Here is a 15,231-nt window from a genome sequence, read left to right as displayed (position 1 = left end):
TGTAAGGGACATAGATAAAACAGTGAAGAAGTGTTTTCAGAACTCAAGAGGGTTTTTCTCAAGCTTCCCAAGATTGTTGCAGGGTGTCTACATTTCTAGCCTTGGAAACAGAGGGAAAATCCACGTGGGCATAAGTATTGAGAAGAAGAGAAGGGGCCACCCAAATCCCAACAGTCGATATTTGTGATGGTGGACTGACAAGCCCACCATCACAAATCCAGGCAAAACAGAGAAGCCACATAGAGATTTTCCTACAAATCACCCAGAGCTTTCTATGCAAATCTGGATCATCAGCAGGCTGGATTATCTAGAGGCAGATTCTTATGGGGGAAATAATCTCCTGGTTTCCTTAACTGAGCCTTTTGTGGCTATTACCATCACTGTTGACACTTGCTCTGACCCATAGCCTACATCCTAGAAGGAGAAAGAATAAAATAACCTGAAATCTAAGATAAACCCCATCTTGGTTTCCTTAACAGCAAGAGATGTGTGAACCAGTGGGTCAAGAAGCTTTTAGAACCGGAAGGTGCTGTTTTGAGCATTCTTTCCAGCTGGGGGGTGGGGAGGGCGGAGGCAGAGACGGGGGGATGGGGATAGGAGTGGGGTGAGGGATAGTAGTTGGGTCCCCCGTGTCACCACAGGAGGATGTACCACTCCACAGCCAAAGAGGAAACATGAAACAAAGCAGAGAGAGCAAAAGAAATACCTGACCATTGACCAATGGCCCCAAATCCCAGTTTGGGGCATACAAGTCACCATTGTTCAATAGTCTCTGAGAGCTCCCCCGTGGGCTAACAAACATGCCTCAGCGCACAGGAGAAGAATGGACAACACAGCACAAATTGGCTCCTTACTCAAAGAATAAAAAAAGTCTAGTCAAGGCCAAGAAAGCAAACCCAAGCCCAGAGCCTTAAGAGCACCCAAAAAATCACCATAGACGTTCACAAAGAAATTCTGTGAAAGCTGAAGTGAGGAAGGAAGAGCAGGAGCACTCAAGAGCCAGCAAAGTTTTCTGGAAGTGTTTTCAGGCTGGATTAGAAATGATCAGGGCTGGGCGGAGAATACCCAGCCAAGCATGGAGTTGACTCCAGTCTCAGGGCTTGCCACCAAGTTCACCTGCCTGGTCATTCCTCTGGGACAGTGACATCTCCAAGAAATAGCCCTCTCTGTGGTGCCAGTCCTCCTGAGCCAGACTAGTCCCTGGCTACTCTCTTCTTTAAGAAGCTTCATGGATCCTCCCTGCCACCAAAGGCTGCTTAGGTAGTGGAGGTCTCTTGGAAATGCCCACAGGTTGCCCAGGGGCTAGTGCGCATAGACCAGAGTCTGGGGAGGAGCAGCAAAAGAAAGAGGCCACTGGCTGAATGTGAACTCTGAGACCCGTGGACAGGGTCCCAATGAAGTCTGGCCCTGGTCTGGACTTCCTTTGGAGCCCATTTAAAAATTCCTTGACTTTATGGGGATGAGCACCGAGTGTTATGTGGAAACTAATTTGACAATAAACTATTTGTAAAAAAATAAATAAATAAATAAATAAAAATTCCTTGACTTCTCAGGGACAGGCATTCTGGAAAACTTAGAACTCTACTGCCTAGCTGACTCTTCCCTGATGGTCCCCAACACCGTGAGTCTCTGGTCTTAACAGGGGTCCCTTCTGAATCCACATTCACCGCTCCAACTGTGGGCCAGAGGTCTACTCATGAGCAGCTCAAACTTGTCTAAAGCAGAGCTCCTGAAGGGCCTCATCTGACCCATTCCACCCCTCCACCCCTTCTCTCCCCTCCCCACCCATCTGCTCATGGATGTATCTCCAACATTTAGCCCAGTGCCCGAGAGTTAAATTAATGAATATTGGCCGAAGGAAGGAATTCAGTAACAGTGACTTTGTCCAGGGGGAAGCAGCTGTCCCATAGCTGGCCTGGCACCTTCCCACCGGGCCAACCCTCTGAGCGGGAGCAGGCATCAGGTCTCCCCACCTAGCCTTGTCCACAGACGGACAAACTTGTCCTAGCCAGCCAGAAAAGACACCTTCCTGCCCAAAGATGAAGCAATAGCTACCAAACCCCACCTCCTCCAAGCAGCCTTCCTGGGAGATCAGATAGAACTGGCCCTGGATTGTTCTGCTAAGTGTGAACATGGGATTTCCCTATGAATCCCAAGCCCCAGTTTCTGGTTTTCTTTGTTTAATTGTCATTTCCCTTCTCTGAAAGAAATTCAGCTTTGGCCTAAGATGAATATATTGCTTCCCTGGCCTGACTGGGCTTCTACTCCATTGCCCATGTGTTCTCTGGGTACCCAGGCAGCTGGCCATGCCAGGAGGAGAGCAACTGTATCAGTGACAGTGTGGGCCAGGGGAAGGAGCTCCAGACTCAGGATCCCTGGGTGCACTCCCGGCTCAGACCCTAGGTGCTCTATCATCCTGAACCAGCCTCTCCACTTCTCTGAGCTTCAGTTTCCTCCTTTGCAAATGAAGCCCCTGGACTCCATGTGCCTGAGTTGCTTCCAGCCATGACCTTCCAGGCAGCACTGCCATGGCCAACTCACACTTTATCAGGGCTTCCTGGTGCTGGAAGTTTCCTTGGCTGGCACAGCACCTGAGGCCCCAGAGCGATTCAGACAGGTGCAGGACATTTTCTGAGGGTGTCGGTAAGTTGTCTACCCAGTAGTGAGGCCTCTGTGGGAAATGCTGGGTTACAGGTAGCTAACAGGTATTCTTTGCTACGAGACTTTTCAGAAACTCAATATATACTCCAAGGAAGAAAGATGTAATGGACACAGAACCCTTTTTTTTTTTTTTTTTTTTAAGAGCTCCGTCAGCAGACTGGGGTTGCTTGGGTCAGACTTTGAGATAGGTGGCTCTCAAGAAATCCCTGCAGCCCTGGAATTCTAGCAGCTCCTACTTACCCAGGTGCACCTTGATAAGGGGAAAGTTTTCAGGATGTCAGCTGGAGTAGGGACCAGTGCCAAGGAAAGAAACCCTCTGTCCCCAAGCCCCTCAGCAACTCAAGGTCCTCTTAAGTTCCCCTAAACAAGACAAAACCAAGAGGGAATGGATGCCTGCATGGTCAGACCTTCCCCTCTAAGAACTGAGGCCACAGGGCCTTCTGGAATGTGCTCCCACCAGGCCCCCAGTGCTCAAAGAATAAACCACTGCTTTTGCCCGTTTTGATCCCAGATAGTGGACAGGACACTAGGGAGTCACTGCCTTAGTCGCAGAGGAAGAGCACTGCAGCTGTTCTGCGGACAGCACAGGGTGAGAGGAGTCAGTCCAGTGGGGAGAAAGGCGGCCAGGGAGGACGCAGAGGCCTGATGTGAAATACGATGCACTTTATTGGCGACAGAACGGTTGGCAGAGAGGTCCCTGTGTTATTTACATCAGCAGTGGTGACCATTCCACCCAGGAAGGGGACCCCAAGGGCAGGAGACGGTGGTGGCTGAGGCCACACGTGGACAATCACAGGCACAGAGGCGAGCCTTAGAAGGCGCCTGAGATTCTCACGGCTGCACTCGGCCAGGGGTCTGGATGGAGGATTAAGTGGCCTGGGTCTTCTAGCCCCCGGAGAGCCGGCCCTGGGAGGATGTGCTGGGGTCGGGGGTGCAGGGAGGTGGCGCTGCGGGTGGCGCTGACGCAGGCGGGGAGCAGCGGCTGGGGGCGCGAGGCGCTGCGGTGCGCGCTGTTTATCTGGAGCAGCGCTGCGAGGACTGCGAGAACTTGACGCTGCCGCCCCGGCTGCTGCCCGAGCTGAAGCCTCCGCCACTGACTCCGCAGCGAGCGCCGGAGCCAAAGCCGCTGCCGCCGCCGAAACCAACGCTGCCGCCGCCGAAGCCGCCGCCGCTGCCGCTGCCGCTGCCGCCGCCGAAGCCGAAGCCGCTGCCGCCGCCGCCGCCGCCGCCTGAGCGGCCGAAGCCGCTGCCGCCGCCCCCTCCCGCGCCGAAGCCGCCGCCGTAACCGCCGCCGTAGCCGCCCCCGTAACCACCTGCCGAGCCCAAGGCCGCTCCGCCGCCGCCGCCGCTGACCACGGCTGCAGGGGAGAGAACAGAACCACCATCAGCGCCCTTTGCCCTCCGAGCTGTATCATAATTAATGACCCACGGGTCCCGGGATGACGAGGAGGCCACCAAGGCAGCCTTGCACCGGTGATCATTGTGATACATTCTAATGGCATAAGGTGCTCATCCCATAATGCTAAGTCATTATGGATTTTCCAATAGTTCCTTCTACTCATGGTCAACTCTTGATGCCCTCCCCACGTTGTAGATTATCCAGAATTTCTCCTCCCATTCCTACTGCATAGTCCCCATCCCATAGAGATCTGTTAAGAGTGCCCTGAACCCAAAATAATTACAAAAGGACATCTGCTGCCCCTTCTGCCCAGGGAAAACCTCTCCAACTTCCATAGAAATATTTTTTAATAAGATGCTACTGCCCTGTGTTATTGCAGGTATTTCAGAATCAGTTCTCATTGTCATAGTTATTTTGGCTACTTACAGATGCTGACAGCGCTCTGGCACTCTCCAGACATCCTGTAGGAGAAAGCCAGAGAAATAGCTCTGTCACAAAGCAAATCTCCAGCAGTTTGTCATGGATGAAGGTGATGAATAGCAACCGGAACTGAATTCAGAAGCCAGGCAGAGGAGTGCCTAGCCTTGTCCACAGAGGCATGCCAGCCAGAAAAGGTACCTTCTTGCCCAAAGATGAAGCAACAGCTTCATATAGCCAATTGCCATAGCAGAGCCCCCTTGCGCATTGGTTGTGAGTGCGCTTTGGCTATCTATGGAAAGCGTGGGTGGGTGAAGGCAAGTGTTACTCAAGGCCTATGGATGGATGATGGGTCCTCCCTCTATACAAAAGGCCTCCATTCCCATTTCCTTAGTCACTTATCTGACCCTCTGCATATGCCCCAGGTCAGGAGAGGTAGGGAGAGGGAACCGGAGGCCCACCTGCACTCCTCCCCCTCCAGCAACTTCCTGTAGGTGGCGATCTCCACGTCCAGGGCCAGCTTCACGTTCATCAGCTCCTGGTAATCCTTCAGGAGCCGGGCCAGGTCGTCCTTGGCCTGCTGGAGGGCAACCTGCAGCTCTTGGAGCTTGGCATTCGCATCCTTGAGGGCCATCTCCCCACGCTGCTCAGCTTCAGTGATGGCCACCTGCAGGTTGGCGTTCTGGGGCAGGGGGAAGGCAGGGGAAGAGATGAGCCTATAAGAGGGTCCCGGGCTCTCTGAGTCTTACAGTAGCTTATCCCATAGCAAGCGTCTTAAAGCCAGACAACAGCACTCTTTCCCCAACACCTCTATCTTGTCTTCATCTATGGAGATATTTTCCCTCTGGATTACCAGCCGTCCAGACTGGCTCAGTCTTTGAACCTGCTGGATGCCCATGCTGCCTGAGACGACCCCAGAAGTCCATTCCAGACTAGGAGTTCCGAGCTCCTAGCTCCACCCCACACTGGTCCATCTAGGCACCGACATCCACTGCCATCCCACCTGCTTCTTAACATTCTCGATCTCGGCCCGCAGCCTCTGGATCATCCTGTTGAGCTCGGAGATCTCACTCTTGGTGCTCTTCAGGTCATCCCCATGCCTGCCGGCCGTGGTCTGCAGCTCTCCCAACTGGAGAACAGAAGGGAAGAGAGGGTATTAATGCAGCTTTGCCTGACTTGTTTCTCTGTCCCTAACATCACCCACCCAACCCCGAGGTGCTTAATAAGCATTTGTTACAATGACATTGAATTCTGTTTTGGCGGGGACACTTCTGTGGCAGTAGGGAAGAGAATATCTGGGGCGTTGTGGTAGGAATTCCCTGGCCCTGCCATCTCTGAGCAAGCTAGAACCAGTCCCATGTGGCCTGGCAGGGGACAGTGGAACCACCTTCCTCCAGGGATGGCTGAACAGCCATTAGAAGGATTTCTCCAGAGAGTAGACCCGAGAGGGGTCCACCTCAGAACCACGGGGGACCCACCAGCCAGCAGTCCCCACAGGCCACAGCCTCCCTGAGACCCTCGGGGCATCCTCTGAGAGGTGCCTAGCTCCCACCTTGGTCTGGTACAGCGCCTCAGCCTCTGCCTTGCTCCTCTGGGCGATGTCCTCGTACTGGGCCTTGACCTCGGCGATGATGCTGTCCAGGTCCAGGCTGCGGTTGTTGTCCATGGACAGGACCACGGAGGTGTCGCTGACATGGCTCTGCATCTGGGACAGCTCCTGCCAACACAGAGGGACCTGTTACTTCTCTGGGCCTCTGCAGCAAGCACACAGACGCCTGCAGAGACTCCTGAACAGCAGACCCATTCTCTGGCTCAGCTCTGAACGTGCATCTGCCCTGCCCTGCCCCCTCCCCCGCCCTTTCAGAGAGCCTCGTGTCTGTTGTCCATCCCGCAGAACCCCAAAAAGGGGCCGGCCCTATCTCTGGGCAGAGTCTTCCTGGGCCCTAGATACCAAAGCGGCCCAGCCTCTGAGACTATCTCACCCTCCCTGGGTCCCCTCCTAGTAGGAAACATCCTCACCATTTCATAGAGGGTCGTCAGGAAGTTGATTTCATCCATTAAGGCATCTACTTTGGCCTGAAGATCCACCTTGTTCATGTAGGCGGTGTCCACATCCTGAAAAAGACAGAAGCATTAAGGCCTCGTTACCCCAAGGAACAAACAAGAAACTGCACGTGCAGCAGGACAGAGTCAAGACAGGCTGGTGATTGACGGACCTTGTCCAAGGCTGGTCTCCATGTGAAGGAGTGACTCGGGTCTCATTGGGATGATTCAAGTGCCGACTCAAAAATAAAAAAGAAGTGAACTGACTCTTGGGGATCTTTCCAGACTACGACGCACCTGGCTTCTGCTTTTTGCTCCAAATGCCTGAACTCAGTAGCTTCATGGCAGTGGAGTAAGAAGGTCCCCCCAGCTCAGCTGGAAACCCGTGCGTGTGCACAAGCCCCAGGAATCGCACACACAGCCTTACCTTCTTCAGGGTCACAAATTCATTCTCGGCGGCCGTACGTTTATTGATTTCATCCTCATATCTGTAAGGGTTCAAAAGAAATAGCTGAGTTTGGGTTTCGAGGTAGTAGTAAACACTTTTGTCCGAAACTCTGAAAATTCATCTCTCCATCCCTCTGTCCCTGTGCCGTCCCTCTTATCTGAACACGACTTCTTTACTCTCCCCCTCTTAGCTAGGAAGACCAGCCATTCCAGCCTGTCTAAGTGCACTGGCCTGGTTTTAGTACAGGAAGTCCCACATCCTGGGAAACCCCTCGGTCCCAGAGAAACCGGGACAGTTGGTCAGCATGCCATGAGTTGTCCCTGCAGCCTTCAGATGCTAGAACCAGAATCTTCCCCGGCCTGGATCATGAGGAAGTGCTTCCTCAACCCTAAACTCATCCCACTTGCCATGACTTTATTTGTCCTTGGGGAAGGAGGGCGAGTGGGGAGCCCAGTGAATGAAGCCATCCCCTATGAAGGTAAGGAGAGGAAGACAGGCTAAGTGGCACCACTGCCGCCGGGTGGGAGGAGAGCATGAAGGGCTGGGGCTCCGAGACAGGGCTGCCCCACTCGTGTCTCTGTCACTCACTTCTTCTTGAAGTCCTCCACCAGGTCCTGCATGTTCCTCAGCTCTGAGTCCAGGCGGCCCCTCTCCCCCAGGATGCTGTCCAGGTAGCTCCGCTGGTTGTTGATGTAAGTCTCAAAAAGGGGCTCCAGGTTGTTGGTGCCCGTGATGGAATTTGGGCCCTGCTGCTGGAGCAGGCTCCACTTGGTCTCCAAGACCTTGTTCTGCTGCTCCAGGAACCGCACCTGCCGCGCATCGGGGGAAGCCGCATCAGGCAACACTTGTGGGAGAGGAGAGGAGGGGCCCCGGTTCCGGTGGGACTGAGCATCTGAGTCTCCCCATCCCCCAGCACAGAGGCCCAGAAAGGATGTGAAGATAGGCTTCTGCAGTAGCTGGAGAGGCTACGGGTGGGCAGCCACTTCCGTAGGACTGCTAAAGACACAGCACCGTTTTGGAAAGTTACAGAAGGAGGAGAAATGGGTGGGGCATCTGGAAGTAGCCCCTGTCCAGAAGCTGAATTGTAAAGATGACCCCTCGGTGTTCCCCAGGGACTTCATAACTCTCTCAACTTCCAAATCTGCAGAAATGTGCTTGAACCTCAGCGGCATTGTTTCCACCCAAAGCATTGCTGACAGTTCAGCCCTTCAAAGGATGTGAATCACTGGGAGGTGATACTGATTGAAAGTCCACAGTTAGCATGACAAGAGAAAGCTTACCGCCGTGAACTACCCTGGTCTGGGGGGCACCAAGCACCATTCTTCTCCTGACCAGGTCAATTAGGGGTGCAGACTAGTTGCTAGCTTCTTCACAGCCCTGTTGAGACTAATTTTCCAGATAAGACCCTTCAATCCCTTCTCCAGGGCATCTGCCTCCTTTGCCTGGCACAGTGGCGTGGAGGGAACAGGCCTCCTAGAAAGCCTCATATCTGATAAACGCCCACCCCTTTCCTACCAGTGGCCATGGCTCTTGACATATGTTCCCAAGGCTGCCAGCCTAGGCATAGATAAGGTGACAGGCAGGAGACTTGAGCAGGGAGCCAGACAGGTAGGACCTAAGATGTCCAGGTCCAAAGAGGAACCCACTGTCTCTCCTACTCAGGTGACCATGAAGGCAAACTCATCAACTCTGAACATCTTCCCAGACCCTAGACTCTTCCTAGCCATCTCCCTCCAGTCTGGCTCATCCATGATTGATCCTAAATGTCAAACTCAAAGTTCCAGCCTGGAAATGGGGGCTCAGACTGAGCTTCATCACCTTGTCGATGAAGGATGCAAACTTGTTGTTGAGGGTCTTGATCTGCTCCCGCTCTTGAGTCTTCACTTGCCCGATCTGGGGGTCGATCTCCACATTGAGGGGCTGCAGGAGGCTCTGGTTCACAGTCACTTCCTGGATTCCCCCAGGGAAGCCACCAGGACCAAAGCCACCGGGCCCACCAAAGCCGCCAGGCCCACCAAAGCCACCGGGCCCACCAAAGCCACCAGCCCCTCCAAAGCCACCAACTCCACCAAAGCCACCAGCTCCTCCAAAGCCACCAGCTCCTCCAAAGCCACCAGCCCCTCCAAAGCCACCAGCCCCTCCAAAGCCACCTCCCATTCCTCTGCCACCACCAAAACCACCACCAAAGCCACCTCCATAGCCACCCCCAAAGCCACTGCCACAGCTGCTACGCCCTCCCCCAAAGCCACCAGCCCGGGAGCCACCAGCCACGCTGATGGAGATGCTCTTATTGCCACCCAGGCTGTAGAGGCTGCGACTGCCAAAGCCACCCGCCCCACCCCGGAACCCGCAGGCCCCTCCACTGGCTCCCCCTGAGCGGGCCACACAGCTCATCCTGCTGCTTCCCGAGACCACGGCGGAGCGGCCCGAGAAGCCCTGGCCGCCGCCACCAGAGGTCTTGCCGACTTGTCTGTTCATGGTGAGAGAGCTTGGTGAAGGAAAAGTACAAGAGTTAAGCAGGACACTGACAGAGGAAGAGGGAAGGGAACTGAAGGCCTGTGCAAAATAAATCCCTTTATATACATCAAGGAGGTTGCTGGGCTCAAATGAAGGAGAGATAATTAATCCCAAATAGTCATGGGTTGGGTTTGCCTCCAAGGCAATAAGTTTGTTCCAGGCTACTAAACACACCTTGAAAATAATCTGAAATGGTAAAAATGCTAAGGTAGCAGGCTTCCCTGGCAGGGGGTAGGGCCTGGCATTGCCCCACACTTGGGCGTGGCCACCTCCTTAGCTTTGTCTGATGGGACCCAGGAGGTACACTCATCCTTGCCAGGTGCCCAGTGGCCATTTGTCTGCCCTCAGCTGTGAAAAGAATGGAGTGAAAGGTGGTTTGGGGATGTTCTGGTTGCCTGAACAGTGAAGGCCACCCAAGGACTCAGGGGAAGTATCTCAACAGAAGGGGTGATTCAGTTCATTCCATAGTCAACATATGGTCACTGATGCCCACTGTGGGCCCAGCTCTGTGCTGGGTTTGAGATGCAGTGATGCCCTCCCCACCTCCCTTCCTGGAAACAAAGCTCAGATCCATGAAAAATCTGCCTCCTGGGCTCCCCACCCCCAATCCCAAGCTGTAGTTCAGGACACGGGGGCATTTGGGCTCATGACTGTGTTCTGAGAAAAAGGGCAGTAAACACCTATGTGCTTTGATGAGTCATTAGCAAAATTCAATATGAGAAATGTTTGTTTGCTTGTTGTAAACTTCCCAGAGGAGCCACGCACTATTCCACATCTTGACGCAGCTCGAAAGCTTCCTTTCTTGCTCCCCAAATATTGGGAACTTCTCTGGCTTCTGCCCAAGACGCAGAGGACTAGAAATTCAAACCCCAGTTCTACCACCAATTCAACAAGTAGGTACAGATTGCCTAATGTGTGCCCGGCACTGTGCAAGGTACAGAGACTCATTGGTGAACAATATACGTGGGCCCCCTGTGGGACCGTTCTCGGGCTGACGAGGTGTGCTCCTAGGAGGCTATGGCCTCAGCATCCAGACCCCACCCCCGGCCTCAGGAAAACAGACCTGGCAGGACCCCAGCACCGCCATACGTGTCTGACTCGGGAAGCCTGAGAACCTGCCAGCCTAGTGTTTTTCAGAGGCTTAGGGACTGGGCTTGGCTTGTCCAAGAGGAAAGCCTTCCTGCCAAGTTAGCCGCTTATCTCTCCAGGACAGGTCTTTTTTCGTTTTGTCTGCTGCACGTTAGGCCCTGCTAAGGGTGTAACCTATGTGGCCTTGGCAGAAGCCATCTCAGACTGGGAGAAAGGAGGAAAGGACAGGGGATTCTTCAGTGCTGGGTAGGGCTGAGATTGCCCCAAGTACAGAATGAAGTTTTCCTCAGTGACCTGGTTCTCCTATTTTGTCCTTCTCTCACCCATCTGTTCTCCACAGGCTACATATCCTCTTGGTTCCTTCCCCAGAATAAAGCCACAAGCTTTCCGGGAGTTTACAATCCTGTTCATGCACTGGATCCCTTTGTTCTTAACACTGTGCTTTGCCAATAATAGGTGCTCATAAAAATTGTTTGGTTGAATGAATCAGTTAGCTGATGACTTAATGAGTAAATTAAGCCTTTCCTGGATTACAACCAAATAAAACTGGTCAAAAATGGGTTCATGGGGTGCCTGGGTAGCTCAGTTAGTTAAGCATCTGACTCTTGATTTTGGCTCAGGTCATGATCTCATGGTTCATGAAACATACACGCAAAATGAGTGTTGCCTCCTTTCCAATGGAAAAAATGTTGTAGAATCACAGTATCAAGAACCAACCAATCAGTAACCACTCATTCAGTTTAGGAGTGCACCTGTCAGGATGAGCAGTGGGTGATATATGGAATTGTTGAATCACTATATTATACATCTGAAAGTAATATAACACTGTATGTTAACTGTACTGGAATTAAAATAAAAACTTTAAAGGAAGTGGTCATCCTAAAAAATGAAAAAAAAAAAAAAAAGAATCACTCAATCAGAGGGGTGAGAGGATGGACAAAACATGTGAAGGGGATTAAGGGATACAAACTTCCAGTTATAAAATAAAATAAGCCTGGGGATGGACAATCAATAGTATCATAAGAACTTTGTGTGGTGACAGATGGTAACTACACTTATGCTGAACATTTTGCAATGTACGTAATTTTGGAATCACTATGTTGTACACTATATAGTACACTAATATAATATTGTATGTCAATTATACTTTAATTTTTTTTAAAAGAATCAATCAAAGGGAGTCTGGGTGGTTCAGTCAGTTAAGCATCGGACTTCAACTCAGGTCATGATTTCAGGGTTTGTGGGTTCAAGCCCCATGTCGGGCTCTGTGCTGACAGCTCAGAGCCTGGTGCCTGCTTCGGATTCTGTGTCTCCCTCTCTCTCTGCCCCTACCTGGCTCACACCCTCTCCCTCTGTCTCTCAAAAATAAGTAAACTTTACCGAAAAATTATTTTGATAGATAGATAGATAGATAGATAGATAGATAAGAATCAATCACAGAAGCAACTTGAAGTTGACTGGGCATTTGAGGTCCTACAATCTTCCACCTTCCCAGGACTGGGAATCCCTCACTCGCAGGTCTGAACTAGATCCCTGACCTTCCACAGCTGTTGCCCAAGGCTTAATGCCATGTGAAATTAGCCCTCGGTCCAGAGCGTAGCCACCGCAGGCACTCTCCTCCACTTTGCTCCCTCAGAAGAACCAAACTTTAAAGAATGAACCAAACCCGGAGTTGGGCCAGCCCCACCCCATGACTAACCATGACCAAAGCTGTTTACATTCTCTGGGTTTCAGCATCATTAACCATTAAAGATGGCCAATCACCTCTGCCCCTTTGGATCTCACAGGAACCGAGCTGGAGGAATGGAATCTGTCCAATGTTTCAAAACACGTATCACAAAAAATTAGGCCCTATTTCTGTTTCTTAATATTAAAGAGTGTTCACTTTGAAGCCAAATAGACCCAGTTGTTTAATGTTTTTTTAAATGAGGTATAACTGACATACAACGTCATATTGGTTCAGGGGTACACAGGCCCAGTTTTTAAATCTTAGCTTTGTCACTGCACATCTGTTAGCAGCTTCTCTGTGCCTCAGTTTCCTTATCTACAAAATTAAGCTTTTAATGATAATGATAAGGTCATGGTCACCCTTGGAAAATACCTAGCACTCTACCTGAGTTCAAGCAGTGTTCACTACTATTGTTAACCATTTATGGTTGCAACCCACACAGAGAATTTCAGCTTTCATACCCCTCAAAGAACCAGCCCAATAAAAGGATGAGCCTATTGCACTTATCCATGATGGCCCTGCAGGGGATAGATAAAAAGCTTATCAACTCCATGATTTTGGGATAAGGGGAAGTGGGCTTCACTTCCAGCCTACCAAAGAGAAACCAGGGGACAAATATGAGTGTTTACTGCGTATTGACTCTCTCAAGTCACCATGTGATAGACTGAATGGTTTTCAAAGAGCTCACAGTGTAGACAAGCCAAACAAGACAAGACTGTAGAACTACGTTCTGTGCAATGGGTACTGTGAGGACATGGAGAGTCAGAAAACGGAATCACATGGGAAGGCTTCCTGAAGAGACATGGGCCAGAACTTTCAAGGAAGGCAGGATTAGATAGAAGGAAAGGCATTTCAGCCCAGGAGGTCATGAGTCAAAGCTCAGTGTTGAAAACAAGCTCAGTTGCATTCAGAAAGTGGAGACCGTGGTAGAGTTTTGTCATTTGTGGCCACACAACATCTGTGAACACATTTCCCACGTTTCAGTCATTGCCCACATTGTGATCCCCACCTTCGTAGGACAAAATCCAGAAAACACATTCCCAGACTCCTTTGCAGCTAGAGGCCAGGTCTATGGCTTAGAATCTTCCAATGAGGTAGACCCTCCTGAGACTCGGATTCTGATGTGGACAATGTAAGGAGACAGCCATGGACAGACAGAACAATTGAGCTTCTTGGAGGGTGCAGTGATGGAGACATCTGGGCCTCCACGGGCAGAGGTGGGATGTTGTCATTTGACCCCAAGCATCAGGGGTGCATCAACAGTGATCACATCGCCACCTGAGCTGCTCCCAGGTGTGGCTGTGTATGGTTCCAAGCTACCCAGCTCCCAGAGAGCAAATGAGCAACAATATCCTTTAATGTATTATTTTCATCTTACATAAGACAGAATGGATGTTCATATTTGCAAGCAGGAGCCTTGACCAAGACAGTGATGAGACAGACCTGGCTAGAGCAGAAAGGGATTGGAGGGTGGAATGGATGGAGGGCCTGCCTTTTGTGCCAGACAGAACAAGGCCGCTGCATGATCAGGTGCCGACTCTGAAGTCTACGGAATGGATCCTTGGGATTCTTAAACTCCCGGTGAATCAAGGTACCCAACTGTCCCCCACTGGGGGCAGCCATGATTAGAGCCCACTAATTCTGAGCTATGCTTGCCATTCTTCTAGAGGAAATTAGCTTGCAGAAGAATCTTTGAGAAGCAAAGCCACAGCCACCACTGTCATCACCTAGTCCTAGAACTGGGACCTTCCCAGCCAACGACAGAAGGAGTGAGAGGAAGGGCTTAATATATTTTTATTCTGCAGTCAGGATTTTAGAGCAAACATCTCCCACAAGGGAACAGAAAGTAAACCAGGGATTGGGAGCGCGTTAGTAAGGTTAGAACGTCAATTCTGATTGGAGAGTCATGAGTGATACAGGTGATGGAAGGGGAGGAAGCAATCCCAAGTTGAAATTCATGATGATCCAGCCCAGCCCTCGGGACTTGGGGACCCAATAAATATTTGGAGAAAACACTTGGTTTACACTCACCCTGAACACCTGGATTATATGAAGCTTAACTAAATATCCTAAGTTCTTTATCCCCAGATAAATGAGTGACTCACTGTGTTAAGGCGTATAATATCAGAGTCTCATACGGTGCTGCACCCAGGAAGCTGGCCAGAGCACTCCTCTGCCTCCGGGTAGCCCCCCGACTTCTCCACAGCCTCTCTTGCTCTTCAGGATCCCCATGGAAGGCTACCCATCAAAACTTCTGGGCTGCCCAGGCCAGGAGGTCACCACCCTGAGCTGAGGAAGTTCTTCCTGGCTCTAGCTTCTATGCCCTCTACTCCAGCAGGAGCCCACCTCTTCTTCATGGACTCAGTGAAGTTAGGGCCAGCAGGGGTCTCCCACCCCGTCTCCAGATCTGAAGGCCCCTTTTGACATCAAAAAATGACATTGACCTTCACATAGGTTAGACTATATCCTTTCAGGGTCATTTGAGGACATCTATTTTTACTGTGAATTCAACAATGCTTTTAAATAAAATTGCATGTTATGCTCGCATATGTCTCAAAATGGTAATACACATGTGTGTGAAAGATAGTTGATTTATTCAGTCTACAGGCACACGTGCACATTTGGATGCTCAGAACCCTGGAGGTAACCCAACAGCCACTTGAGATCTTTGCGCCCCAGGTCTCCAAGTCCTGACAACCAGCCTCTTCCACTGTCCATTACACAGGGCTCACTGTCCCCTGCTGAAGTCCCCCACTGGACCCCACCCCTCTGCGTGAGGTCACTGCCAGACCTCCCTGCCTTTGTGTCCACCAGCATCTGGTCCCAGCAGGCCTTCAACAGATGTGACCTGAACTACATGACTTCACTCTCATCTGACCTTCCAGAGTAATACACCCAAACCTTCCTGGCTTCTGCCAGGAATATTCT

The 15,231-nt window shown here is 51.3% G+C and overlaps 1 protein-coding gene across 1 annotated transcript; it reads right to left on the bottom strand.

The window, feature by feature from the left end:
• Positions 1-3,675: 3,675 nt before the first annotated feature.
• Positions 3,676-9,446, bottom strand: KRT3 (keratin 3). Its single transcript, XM_039255072.1, has 9 exons — positions 8,787-9,446; positions 7,557-7,777; positions 6,948-7,008; positions 6,497-6,592; positions 6,030-6,194; positions 5,481-5,606; positions 4,939-5,159; positions 4,487-4,521; positions 3,676-4,019 (listed from the first exon to the last, which is right to left on the bottom strand). Exons 1-9 carry the CDS (start codon positions 9,444-9,446, stop codon positions 3,676-3,678), a joined length of 1,929 nt encoding a protein of 642 aa, XP_039111003.1.
• Positions 9,447-15,231: the final 5,785 nt, after the last annotated feature.

The sequence above is a fragment of the Hyaena hyaena genome, unplaced genomic scaffold (genome assembly GCF_003009895.1).
Source record: "Hyaena hyaena isolate Hyena2069 unplaced genomic scaffold, ASM300989v1 scaffold_510, whole genome shotgun sequence".
NCBI classification, from domain to species: Eukaryota; Metazoa; Chordata; class Mammalia; order Carnivora; family Hyaenidae; genus Hyaena; species Hyaena hyaena.
The sequence above is the reverse complement of the archived record's forward strand: the minus strand, read 5'-3'. Positions and strand labels throughout refer to the sequence as shown.

Coding starts and splice junctions, on each gene's coding strand:
- KRT3 (XM_039255072.1), bottom strand. CDS start 9,446: ATGAACAGACAAGTCGGCAAGACCTCTGGTGGCGGCGGCCAGGGCTTC. Junction 5,160..5,480: donor TCGAGAATGTTAAGAAGCAG/GTGGGATGGCAG, acceptor CCCCTGCCCCAG/AACGCCAACCTGCAGGTGGC. Junction 4,020..4,486: donor CCAGAGCGCTGTCAGCATCT/GTAAGTAGCCAA, acceptor TCTCCCCTGCAG/CCGTGGTCAGCGGCGGCGGC.